Below are 13,380 nucleotides of genomic sequence, written 5' to 3' on the forward strand. Positions count from 1 at the left end.
CTAAACATATCCTGTTTATTCCAGTCACAACAAGTCTAAATAAGTCTTTAACTCTCTGACTCAGGCGAGATCAACTGTGACCCATTGAGAAAACAACACTGTAATGCAGGGTTTCCCCAAACTCGGTGCACGTTTTGGTTTTTGCCCTTGCGCTACACGGCTGATTCAACTAATCATCGAGCTTTGCTCATTTGAATCAGCTGTGAAGTGTTAGGGCAAAAACCAAAACATGCCCCCCTTAGGGTCCAGAGGATCGAGTTTGGGAAATGCTGCTGTAATGGCATACACTACTACACAGCTATCTATTCTGTTGCCACTTACAGATTTCATTCTCTTTTATTGCTGACCATTACGGACTGTTGTTCCCCTTTAGTGCGCCATAACACTAATTGATGAGATGAAGCCATCTTAGATGATGATGGCCGCCTTTGGTCTCATTAATGTTATTCCGCCTGCTTGACTTTGATCTCTCTATAGACTAGACCGGGTGCAGTGTGTAAGTCTGTCTAATCACCTCACCACTAAGTGTTGACTTAACAGCTTTGAATACCCAGTCAGTAATGCGATAGAGATGATCTATTACTTTTGTATACTCTTTAGCCAGTAGTTCTGAATGTAGCGCTCACTAGCCAAAAGTGGTCCGCAAAAATGTACTGTCACATACAGTATGTGCAGATGTGTGCACCACAACATTGCTCACTCTCTCTCATTCTGCTGCATCTTACTAGCTGTCACTCAAATGGTGAGAGGCTGAAGCTCATTAGCTAGAACTCAAATTGCTAGGGGGCTGGTCCATGTTGGGGAAACGGCTTCCAGAAAAACATTTGCTTTCAAACTAGGTATTTATTGGCAAATTTAAGGTTAAACAGTAATTCTGCTCAGAGATTATGCCTGTAGGAACTTCACATTGACACATTCAACCCAGAGGTTTAGAGAGAAAAAATAAATAAAAAATGAAGTAGCTGCCAAAGTTCCAGAGCATGCATGTCTTTAAATCTAACTCACATCAGAGATTGAATGGTGGACTAACAAACATTGGTGCTTGAGAGTATCAATGCCACAGTCTGATCACTGACTAAATGGATGGATGGACTGACTGATGTACAATGAGTTATTTGGATGCAAGGGGATTTGTAGATCAGTCAGTTTGCATAGTCGCTAATGCCAGTGGGGTAAAAATACTTAAGTTCTACTTAAGTCGTTTTTTGGGGGTATCTGTACTTTACTATTTATATTTTTGACAACTTTTACTTCGCTACATCACATCCTCCGTGATTAGGAGTCCCATAGCACAGGGACAATTGGCCCAGCGTCGTCCGGGTTTGGCCGTCATTGTAAATAAGAATTTGTTCTTGTTCTGACTTGCCTAGTTAAATAATAATTCCTAAAGAAAAGAATGTACTTTTTATTACATACATTTTCCCTGACACCCAAAAGTACTCATTACATTTTGATTGCTTAGCAGGACAGGAAAATGGTCAAATTCAAGCACTAATCAAGAGAACACATGAATATTTTTTAAATAATGTCTGAGTGTTGGAGTGTGTGCCTCTGGCTATCCATACATTTTGAAAACAAGAAAATGGTGCTGTCTGCTTTGCTTAATATAAGGAATTTTAAATGATTTATACTTTACATTTTAAGTATATTTTAGCAATTACATTTACTTTGATACTTAAGTATATTTAAAACCAAATACTTTTAGACTTACTCAAGTAGTATTTTACTGGCTGACTTTTACTTTAGTAACTTTCTATTAAGGTATCTTTACTTTAACTATGACAATTGGGTTATTTTTCCACCACTGGGTAATGCTCGCAAACACTGCCATTATTTCGGTTGTGTGTTGCGATCCCCTCATCTGAAACAGCAACTCAACAGAGAAGTATTCAGACGAGAACTATTTCACACACCACTTGCAACAAATGTTTATTAACCAATTGCTTGCCACCCATGAAAATACTAACACCAAGCAAATCAATTAATTAATGGCAGCCTTTCACTGTCAGGTGACTGGCTGTGACACTGAATAAATATATTTGATGGCCATTACTAATGGCAGCCTATGCTGAGAAGGGCAGTGGGGATTTATAATCTGGATGTGTGTTTCTGGTTGACTGGGTTTGCAACCGGGTTCAACAAGGCTGTTGGCCAATTAAAAAAAAAAAACATTTCAAAATAAAGCTGATTATCTCAATGCCTTCTGAGTTTAGACCTGACCTCTTCAGGTTAAAGACAAGGTTGGTCATCACTCTGCAGGTCTCCTCTCCACAATGACCTGTTATTGGCGGCATCAACTGACTGAATCCAGGTCACAGCACCAATGTGACCGTCTGGGTTTGAACTCGGTTGTCTGTACACCACAAGACTGTGTTAGCCCGCTGATATAAAGCCTAGGCATTGCTTCTGACCAGGGAGCTAGCACAATCCTTCAGGTCTCACTGGCAAGATCATTAATCAAGCACGTGTGGTTGACTGAACCCCCTCCATTATATAGGTACTCAAAACTGGCCCCAAATTGTGCTGACTGTCAAGTTGTGGTGAGGCTGAGGGGTAGAGTGAGTATGGACGTCACATCAGTAGGCCTACCCTACAACCAGACGCTGATATACAGTATGATATAGTGAGCAATGTATCACAGTTATAGGGCATCGGGACATACTGTGTTTGGAACAATGACAGATATTGTGAATTGCAACTGAGACCAGAAAGTGGGAGGACATGTTTACTTCAGAAGAGGAGGAAGGAAGATGTTTTGTGTTGTCTTTCAGTTATCTTCACTCTCTTCTCCTTATAAGGGAAAGGAATGGTTGCGCGAATAAGGGCGGAAACGCCGCGCGGTGACAGCTGGGAACTGCTACACTCATACAGGAAGAATAGGCAGAGCAGTCAGTCCGCTAGCTCGGCACTCTCCCATAGACGGTGATTAAATACCTAATCAGTGCTGCTTGTCCAAGTTAGCAGGTAAGGATGACGTTTTATAACTCTTCGGGCATATGCTACCTTATATTACTCCTCCTAAATTGTCTTAAAGTGCACACTAGTCCGTGTCATAATGCGCCTCTGACTCCATTGCATTGATCGTTCAGAAATTATGATTTAGCGTGATGCTAGGTAGATTGCTGGCTGATGTCAATTTGTAGTAACAAGACATTTATTCCATGGTTGCAGTATTTTGATGTATTTAATATTTCAATCCAGATGTGAATTTATTCATTTTTGCAGACTAGTGCAACAAGGGAGGGGTGTGCAAGAAAATACAGGAAATGCCTAAACAGAGGGACGGGAGTATTTTTGCCCATTAGTATTTTGGTCGAATTCGGGACTCTATCTGCCTGAATAAATCGTTAACTGGTAGTTGTTAACTTTGCTAAACAACCTTTTTCATATAAAATGGTGTATTCATTACATAAACCGTTAACGTTACAGTTTACGAACCGAACGAAACAAAGCTAGACTTTCTATTGGACAAATTCAGGTAGATTCATCCCCGTTTCGTTTGCTTCCGTTTGAGAAACGTTTTGCAACATAATCGGCATAATGAATAAGCCACAACTAACCTTAGTTGTTTCGTTGTTGCTTGGTAGCTATAGCTAACTACCTCGGCCGAGTCCCAATATCATTGTCATCGGTTTGTAAAGATTAGCAGTGCTTCGTTAGCTACCTAGCGATGATAGCTAGATGGAACATTGGGCATCCCAAAAACTGTATGGCTCTGGATACCGGTAGGCGCAAGACGCCGGGGTATATTTGCCCTACTTATTCCTCACTAAAGCAGAAATGACCTGTTTTCTATTATTTATTTTTATCCCAGACTAGAACACACAGCAGACTGCGCCTAAGTGCCTTTCCCTTTATGTCTGAACGCACCTTAAGCGCGCTCTACGCCGAGGCTGTTGGCGAAATGTGTAGCTAACCTACTTCAATCCATCATTCATAGTTCCTGATCCATGCTGAAAGGGGAAACAATGTGGCATTGCCAATGTGCTTAGAGGGCCCTTGAATAATACAATACGCTTGAAACATGCACTGCCTTTGGAAAACAGATGTTTTGCTGGAGTTTGCAATAAGACTACTTCCTACTTTCCAAGTGCACTTTAAGCACTGTTTTCTAACTGTCCATATAAGCAATAAAAGTTGACCCATCCTACTTTAACCACAGGAGCAGGCCTAGGTTGAGGCATGGCACTGACATTGCAACAAGGAAGTAAAAGAAAAGTTGAACTCGGGCTATATGAGGGCTGGTGGACCCAATCTTCCAAGCACAGGCCTAGCCCATACATGTAGGTCAAGGATAGGTATGGTGTGCAGAGATGTCTATCCCCATGGGGACATTTTGGCTGTGACTGCATACATAAAAACATCATAAATTACCTCCACACCTGTCTGGCTGACCTGAGTACAGTGCTCAGAAAACAGCAGGCAATACAGATACCCGCCATTTGAGTCATCTAAAATCATAAATAGCATTATAAATATTCACTTACCTTTGATCTTCATCAGAATGCATTCCCAGGAATCCCAGGTCCACAATAAATGTTGTTTTGTTCGATAAAGTCCATTTATGTCCAAATACCTCCTTTTTGTTTGCGCGTTCAGTAAGCTACTCCAAATGTAGGAAGCGCGCTGAAAAGTTCACGACGAAAAGTCAAAAGTTTTATTTACGTTCGTAGAAACATGTCAAACGATGTATAGCATCAATCTTTAGGGCCTTTTTAACATAGATCTTCAATAATATTCCAACCGGACGATTCCAATGTCTTCAGAAATGTAATAGAACACAGCTATCTCTCACGTGAATGTGCGCCACTGAAGTCATATTATTTTCTGAGTCACCAACTTCCCGGCCTTCTCGTTCGCTCTCTGTTAACTGTAGAATCCTGAAACAACGATCTAAAGACTGTTGACATCTAGTGGAAGCCTTAGGAAGTGCAAAATGAACCCTAAGTCACTGTATACTGTGAAGGCAATCACTTGAAAAAACTACAAGCCTCAGATTTCCCACTTCCTGGTTGGATTTTTTTTTCAGGTTTTTGCCTGCCATATGAGTTCTGTTATACTCACAAACATCATTCAAACAGTTTTAGAAACGTCAGTGTTTTCTATCCAAATCTACTAATAATATGCATATCCTACCTTCTGGGCCCGAGTACCAGGCAGTTTAATTTGGGCACGCTTTTCATCCAGAATTCCGAATGCTGCCCCCTACCCTAGTGAAGTTAATGGTTAATGTCATGGTGTCTGCTTATTGCCGTTGTCATCTGCTCCCCATAAAACAAGTGGGCCTGCATGTTTTTCTCAAACATGAACAAGACCTTGAATTAGAGGCTCAAAGGTTCCTCTCCAACCAAATCAAAAGCCATTGAATCATTTGTTTAGCATACCCCGCCCTATGTCACAAGCAACATTTTCCTCTGGGAAAGTGAATGGTGAGGGGATTATCCCAGCAGAATAGAGCGACATGGATCCACTGTCATTAATGAGGTGAGGTCTTTTGTGTTTCCACTCAGGTGACAGTACCTGACACTCACTCAGATGAACAGGGGATCTGGTTTCTGTTATGCGATGTCAGCCTCTAGTCCTGGGGGGGGGGGGGTCGTGCAAGGGCATTTCACAACAGTAGAGATCTAACACTTTGTCAACACAGAGGACTGTTGTTGAGAATATATGAGTGGTTACTTTCATGTAATATGGGTTGGGTATTGGGGAATGGGAATATCAGAGAGGGAAGGGCTGTCTTATTACCTGCATACCTGTACTCAGCAGGTCTTGACATGTCCCCCAAACCCATTCCAGGCCTCTTTTTATTTTTTTATTATTATTTTTTATAACCACAAGTTGGGTTAAAGTAAAAAAAAAAAAAAAAAGGTTAAATCTTCCTCATTTTTTTGTTGTTCAGTTGTATCTATGGCCACAATCTCAGATTTTATTGGCAAAATTGCTGTAGGCTGCCTATTTTTAATAGACAGTGTATGACTTGACGGAATGACAAGCTATAGGCTAACATGCCGAGACAAGTAGGCCTACTAATGCAACTTAAACTTTAAATGAGCAGCCAAATGGTGGGGGAGAATGTCCCCGTCACTAATTCTGCAGTCAAACCCACTTGCTGTCAATGACAGCTAGTGATACGTTGTCAGTAAACAAGCAGTGACCACTGAACCCCCTCAGCTGATGTGTCGTCTCTCCCCAGGAATGGCAGAGTTGGCAAGTCTGGTGCAGCGGCTGGAGGTGGCTGTGGGTCGTCTGGAGGCCGTGTCGGGCGATGGAGGTGGCTCTGCAGGAGGCGATGGAGGTAACCTGGAGTTTTCCATATTGTAGCCCATTTTACACAAACATGAATGCTAGAAATCATGGAAAGACTGAGATGGAATTGCGAGTCCAGGTCCTAATAATGCTAAAGAACCGTCCACAGTACCAGTTATCATAGTTTGTTTTGTCTTAGATAATGGAGGTAAAATTAAAACATGACTCACAAGCAGAACAAACATAACCCATAAACGTTGGTATCTGACTTTTCTCCCTGTTGCCACCCATTCCTTGCAGTTGTGGCAGCGTACGTGGAGGCCTATGATGGCATCATCACCGGATCTGTTGGCCAGTACATGACCCTCAGCCAGCAGATAGGGGGCGATGTCCAGAAGCATGTAAGTTGAATTGCACTAGAGGGAAAAGCTGGCTAGGAATGCTCATCACGTCTCCTGTCATGCTTATCAGTGGACGTGTAGGATACAATTAACCAAACCTGGATCTTTTCTAATTTCTCCCCGCCTCTCTCAGGCGGACATGATGAAGCAGGCGTTCTCCTGTCAGAGACAGCTCCTGGTCACCTCCTCCTGCTCCCAGAAACCCTCTGATGTGAGTTGGTTCATCCATCATCAATCCCCTTGACCCTCAACATGACACTTTTCAGCAGAATAAGTCCTTAGATCAACTGAACAGTGGATATACTGTAATTGTCTCATTAACGGATGATTTGGCAATGAATCAGCAGTGTAGCAATTGGGTCAACTAATTCCAATGCCATAGCATGGTTTCCCTAAATGTTTCTTGCCTCATGTAATTCATTGCCTTTTTACTCATGCGATTCCACCCTGGCTGACACTTCGATTATATAAAATTATGTCATCAGGCACAAACACATTTGTTTCTTTGCATCTCTAGGATGTTATGATTTAAGCCATGGTTATTTTCCCTCTATAGGCATCCTTGACTGCTCTCCTGGCCCCCGTCTCCAAAGTGATCCAGCAGGTGCAGACTTTCCGCGAGCAGAACCGCTCCTCGCCCCTCTTCAACCACCTCTCGGCCGTCAGCGAGAGCGTGCCTGCCCTCGGCTGGGTCGCCATGGTGAGGGAAGGGAGAGGAGGGGCTTGACATTGCCACCGCCACCAGTGTGTGTGTGGGCAGTGTATAGTTGCCGGAAACAAACACGTCTTTCATTCTGTAGAAGTCTGAGACGTTTTTTTGGCAGTGAAATTTTAACAAAGTTCGTCTAGTAACAGTGCATCATTGTTAAAACTATGGAATTATAATTATCATTTTGATGAATGAATATTAATGAGACCTTCTGCATTGTAATCTGATGAATAACAGACAAAGGCAAACCTAGACCTTGGTATGCCAGTGGAAGCAACATTAAAAACCATTGTAAGCCATCACACTGTTTGAAGAGCAAGAACTCTCCTGCAATGTTCTTATGATGCGCTTACTCTTCCAGGCTCCAAAGCCAGGTCCCTATGTGAAGGAGATGCAGGATGCTGCCCAGTTCTACACCAACCGGGTTCTCAAGGACTACAAGGAGAAGTAAGGACTCTGCTGTCTGTCCTTTAACTTAACTCCTATGTAGTTAAGCTCCACACTCTCATAGTTCGATACTGTATGTTTTCTTCATCTTTTGGTCTCCCTCCTGTTGTGTTCAATTCAATTGCCTTGTGTCCTACACCTTAGGGACCAGAAGCATGTGGACTGGGTGAAGGCCTACCTGTCTATCTGGACTGAGCTGCAGAACTACATCAAACAGCACCACACCACCGGACTGGCCTGGAGCAAGAGTGTAAGTCCCTTTAACTTTACTATCTCTCTCCTCATGTCAGTACAGGACGGCTACACTTCATCAGCTTCAACAGACGTAGTGCTGGGGGGGTGATCCTAACCGTTACCATACGACTAAAATAATGACAACGGCTTATTTAGGGAAGTGGAACGTTTCCGTATAGAAAGGTTCTAATTATGTTTATCCAACATGCATGAAGATCTGTCATGTGGAATATGGAATCGTCAGACTGGGCTCCGTTTGACTTTTCTATCAGCACAGAACTAAACGTCGCACTCGGTTGTCAAATGTTGTGCAACAAGAAGGCTTTGTGTGATAAGAGGGCAAAGGTAAAACCACCGATGTGTTTGTTACGCGTCAGCCCTTTCCTATCTGCACAATTCAAACAATTGTGCCTTATTGAATTAGACCAAGTTGTTAAGAGCAGGAAACGACCATGTCGAGGCATGTGTATAACCAATGTGCTGTGTGTTTTTGTCCATCCCAGGGTCCAGTAGCCTCGGCCTCTGCAGCTCCTCCTCCTCCCCGTGCCGGTCCTCCTCCCCCCGGACCTCCTCCCCCTCCCATGGACTTCAGCGGGTCGTCTGGCGGCAGCGGAGAACAGGGACCAGACACCCGTAACGCCCTCTTCGCTTCCCTCAACAAGGGAGCTGACGTCACCAAGGGTAGGTGTTGAATAATGAATCCTCAAAAGTTCTCAAGATTCAGAAGCTCAATTGATTAAGAAGTACTTTGAGAACCCCAGCCCTTAGATTCATTGTCCAGGGCCACCCGTTATGTAAACCAAATTTGATGAGCTGAATAGAACAGGTGTAATATGTAAAAAAATACAAACACAAGGACATTACTTTTTTATTTAACTAGGCAAGTCAGTTAAGATCAAATTCTTATTTACAATGACAGCCTACTCTCAATAACGAGGCTATATACAGGGTGTACCAGTACCGAGTCAATGTGCGGGGGTACAAGTTAGAGGTCATTTATAAAGTGACTTTGCATAGATAATAAACAGCTTATAGCAGCAGTGTAAAAATAAAGGGAGGGGGGGCGATTTGATTAATTGTTCAGAGGTCTTATTGCTTGGGGGTAGAAGCTGTTAAGGAGCCTTTTGGTCCTAGACTTGGTGTTCCGGTACCGCTTGCCGTGTGGTAGCAGAGAGAACAGTCTGACTTGGGTGACTGAAGTGTCTGATAATTTTATGGGCTTTCCTCTGACACCGCCTAGTATATAGGTCCTGGATGGCAGGAAGCTTTGCCCCAGTGATGTACTGGGCCGTACGCACTACCCCCTGTAGCAAATTACGGTCGGATGCCGATCAGTCGTCATACCAGGCGGTGCTGCAACCGGTCAGGATGCTCTCGATGGTGCAGCTGTAGAACTTTTTGAGGATTTTGGGACTCATGACAAATCTTTTCAGTCTCCTGAGGGGGGAAAAGGTGTTGTCGTGCCCGCTTCACAACTGTCTTGATGTGTTTGGACCATGATAGTTTGTTGGTGATGTGGACACCAAGGAACTTGACACTCTCGACCCGCTCCACTTCAGACCCGTTGACGTTAATGGGGGCCTGTTCAGCCCTCCTTTTCCTGTAGTCCACGATCAGCTCACATTTGAGGGAGATGTTGTCCTCATACCACACTGCCAGGTCTCTGACTTCCCTATAGGCTGTCTCATCATTGTCGGTGATCAGGCCTCCCACTGTTGTCATCAGCAAACTTAATGGTGGTGTTGGGGTCGTGTTTGGCCACGCAGTTGTGGGTGAACAGGGAGTACAGGAGGGCATTTCTCCTTGTCTACCAGCACAGTACCACCATGTGGGCGGCAGGGTAGCCTAGTGGTTAGAGCGTTGGACTAGTAACCGAAAAAGTTGCAAGATCGAATCCCCGAGCTGACAAGGTAAGAAATCTGTCGTTCTGCCCCTGAACAAGGCAGTTAACCCACTGTTCCTAGGCCGTCATTGAAAATAAGAATTTGTTCTTAACTGACTAGCCTAGTTAAATAAAGGTAAAAAATATATATATATATATATATAAATAAAAAAAAATATTATAACTGTCTCAACGATCTTACTGTATGTTACTCTAATAATAGCATCTGGTAAATGACTAAAATGTAAATGTTTGTGTTCCCCCTCTCGTACCTTTATTACTTTATGTCCCAAGGCCTGAAGCACGTGCCCAAAGACCAGATGACTCACAAGAACCCCAACCTGAGGACTCAGACCGGCCCGGTGCGCACAGGGCCCAAGCCCTTCACTACCTCCAAGCCGGCTGTCGCCGCCGCCGCCTCTCGCAAGCTGCCCCCCGTTCTGGAGCTTGATGGCAAAAAGTGGAAAGTGGTGAGCTGGATTGGAAAAGTAGTGTAGCTTCAGCAGTGGGGGCATGGATGGTAGAGCCAGAGAGAAACAGAGACTGACAAACAGGCCCAGAGAGCTTCATCAGTGCACCACATCTGCTTCTCTGACAGTCAGTTCCTCCTATAGGAAAAAGGTTCTTCTTGGCAATGTTCTCTCTCCACAGCCCCTTAAAGTAACTGTCCAGTGAATATCTCACTTTTTAAGTTCTTATTTTGTTAATTCATATCCAAATAATGTTGTTGACTCATCCTATACTTGTATCTGTGGCCAAAGCATAAATTGGAGAAAAAATAATAGAAATATTTGAAACAAACCTTCAAAAACAAATGCTATTTCCTCAGAGGATGATGTCATCCTTGTGAAGAGTATGAGCTGGCCAATCAGCGGTCTACTCGCGTTAATATTTTTATCACCGTTATACGCCCATACCGTTCTGTTTTTGGGGTACGCCCACACATCCCAACACCGAAAGGTGCTTTTTAACCTACTTAATTACCATTGTTGGAAGACTATTTGAATCATATTTTAATAAATGATTGGTCATTTTTCATACAAATCTGGAAACAATGGACAGTTACTTTTAAGGACTTAGCTGTGTTTCCCAACATATGCAACATGGAAGTGTTTCCAAACAGTGGTGTGCATAACTCCATGTGGTTTACTTGGTGCACCCAATTCTAAAGACTTTATATGGGTCATAGTAAGGCCAGTGGTTTATAAATATTTGTACTATCAAAATATCTACTATATAAGCAGAGTTTCCACTACAGTGAACTCATGATAAGTGGACTGTTGGTTTGCTGCTGAAAACTGAATGCACGGGTTTAGCACGCACTGATCATGACAGCCCCAAGCCAGTATATTTTCTCCCTAACCACTCTCCCTCCTGTGTGATGACCTATAGGAGAACCAGGAGGGTGCCCAGGGCCTGGTGATCAGCGACACAGAGCTCAAGCAAGTGGTCTACGCCTTCAAGTGTAACAACAGCACCCTGCAGATCAAGGGCAAGATAAACTCCATCACTTTAGGTAAGGGCAGACCCATGTTCCTGCGCGTGAACAAATGAAAAGGTCAACGAAGGGCATTTGTTTATATGATTCCTTTCTTGCAGACAACTGTAAGAAACTGGGCCTGGTCTTTGACGATGTTGTGGGCATTATCGAGGTTATCAACTGCAGGGATGTCAAGGTCCAGGTGTGTATTTCTAAAATGTGATTCATGTGGAAATGGACACGGTGTGAAAAGGCCTGGTCATTAAAAGGCAGTAGACATGGCCTTATCGCACAACGGTGACAACAGAAGATCATATCAGCTTTTGTCTCATTACCATTTACATATTAAAAGTCTCTATTTGTGACTATGTGGACGTGACATTCTGGTGTGTTCAGGTCTTGGGCAAGGTGCCCACCATCTCCATCAACAAGACTGACGGTTGCCACGTGTACCTGAGCAAAGATTCGCTGGAGTGTGAGATCGTCAGCGCCAAGAGCTCAGAGATGAACGTGCTGGTACCTGGTAAAGACGGAGACTATGTAAGTACATCTATGGGGGAATTTGGGGCGTCTAGTGGCATTATATGACATAGTAATACGTGTTATGTTGATGATAAACTAACATTTTCTCCTTTGTCTCTCTCAGACTGAGATCCCTGTTCCTGAGCAGTTCAAGACTGTCTGGGATGGCAAGAAGCTAGTCACCACTTGTACCGAGATCGCTGGATAGAGGGGCAGCCAGCACTCGTAACAGCCTCCCCTTTGCAAATGCCTACCTGACTGATAGACCGACCAACCAGCTAACCAAACCACAAAGTAGACTGAGATGCCAACCTAGCCCAACATTTTTTTTTCTCCCTATCTGCCAATCACAGCTTTAGCTGTTTCTTCCTTCAGCCAATGAGAGGACTGCTTGCTTTATCTGGAGCGTTCCTTCAGCCAATTGCAGGGAGCAGCATGTTATTCGATTTGGTTATCCTCATGGCCAGTGAGCGCATTCAAATGAGTTTGCCAACAACCAGGATCATTTCTGATTTGATCTGTACATTCCAGCAAATGATAGAAGCCTGGCTCCCGCTATTATGTTTATTTATCACACCTTCTCTGTGGTTTTAACTCCTATGCCTATCAGGCTATGCTTCCTGTCTCCTTCAACCAATCATTTAATAGGGTTTCCGTTTCCCCTCTGGTCAGGGGGGGCAGGTGTTTTAGGGGTCGGCGGTTTGTTTCATTTATGCAATTCATCCGTGAAGCACATGTACAACCAACCCCTCTTTACAGATGACAATGCTATCACTTCCAACTTTGACGATGTTATTAACATTTCATAGGGATTGATTAACTATGAGATGTCATTGCTCTTAAATTGGTGAAATGACGAGTTGTGTGCAGGATCACTGTCTTTAAAAAAAGAAATACAATCAAAATGCTGAAAAGAATATTGAAAAATAAAAAAGTTTAGTTCCCAAGACATTCCCTTTAGCATTTTAAATGAACATTCCATATTATTGAGACATATGGAGGTGAATGGTGGCAAAGAAAGAGGGAAGTATGTGGTGAGTGTGACTTCACTTCAGCAAAAGCTGGAAGTGAGTGGTTCTAGAGATAGACAAGACAAACATACTCTAGAAGAATCATTATTGACTAAGTTTGGGTTACCTCCCTTAAGCTCTGAATGACTGTTGTAATGATCTGTATAGACATTTCTTTTTAATGCTAGAGTTGTCTTAACTCCACTGTCGCCATCACCTACACATCAACCCACCTAGCCACTCGTCTACATCTGTGGTTATCCTGTTGTAGCGGACATGCTCTGTGGAGTTTCTTTTGCCTCTTTATTTGGGTCAAGAATCAACATTTTGCTCATCAGTACTGGAGGAAGACAAATGTTGCAATAAAATAATTATAAGAAATCAGTCTTGGGTGATTTTTTTTTCGATCTGCTTCAGGCGAAATATGGAATGCGGGGGGGATTCGTGTG

General features: G+C 43.3%; 1 protein-coding gene across 1 annotated transcript; it reads left to right on the plus strand.

Annotated features, from left to right (window-relative positions):
- The first annotated feature begins 2,881 nt into the window (after positions 1–2,881).
- On the plus strand, positions 2,882–13,315 carry cap1 (Cap1 CAP, adenylate cyclase-associated protein 1). The gene is given in 13 exon segments (NM_001140084.1): positions 2,882–2,964; positions 6,194–6,295; positions 6,547–6,647; positions 6,781–6,858; positions 7,204–7,347; positions 7,718–7,803; positions 7,948–8,053; positions 8,541–8,718; positions 10,214–10,389; positions 11,312–11,435; positions 11,519–11,601; positions 11,796–11,939; positions 12,046–13,315. Coding segments are annotated over 12 exon segments (1,404 nt in total). The 5' UTR covers positions 2,882–2,964; positions 6,194–6,195; the 3' UTR covers positions 12,130–13,315.
- The last annotated feature ends 65 nt before the right edge of the window (positions 13,316–13,380 follow it).

Source organism: Salmo salar, chromosome ssa14 (genome assembly GCF_905237065.1).
Source record: "Salmo salar chromosome ssa14, Ssal_v3.1, whole genome shotgun sequence".
In the NCBI taxonomy this organism is placed as follows: Eukaryota; Metazoa; Chordata; class Actinopteri; order Salmoniformes; family Salmonidae; genus Salmo; species Salmo salar.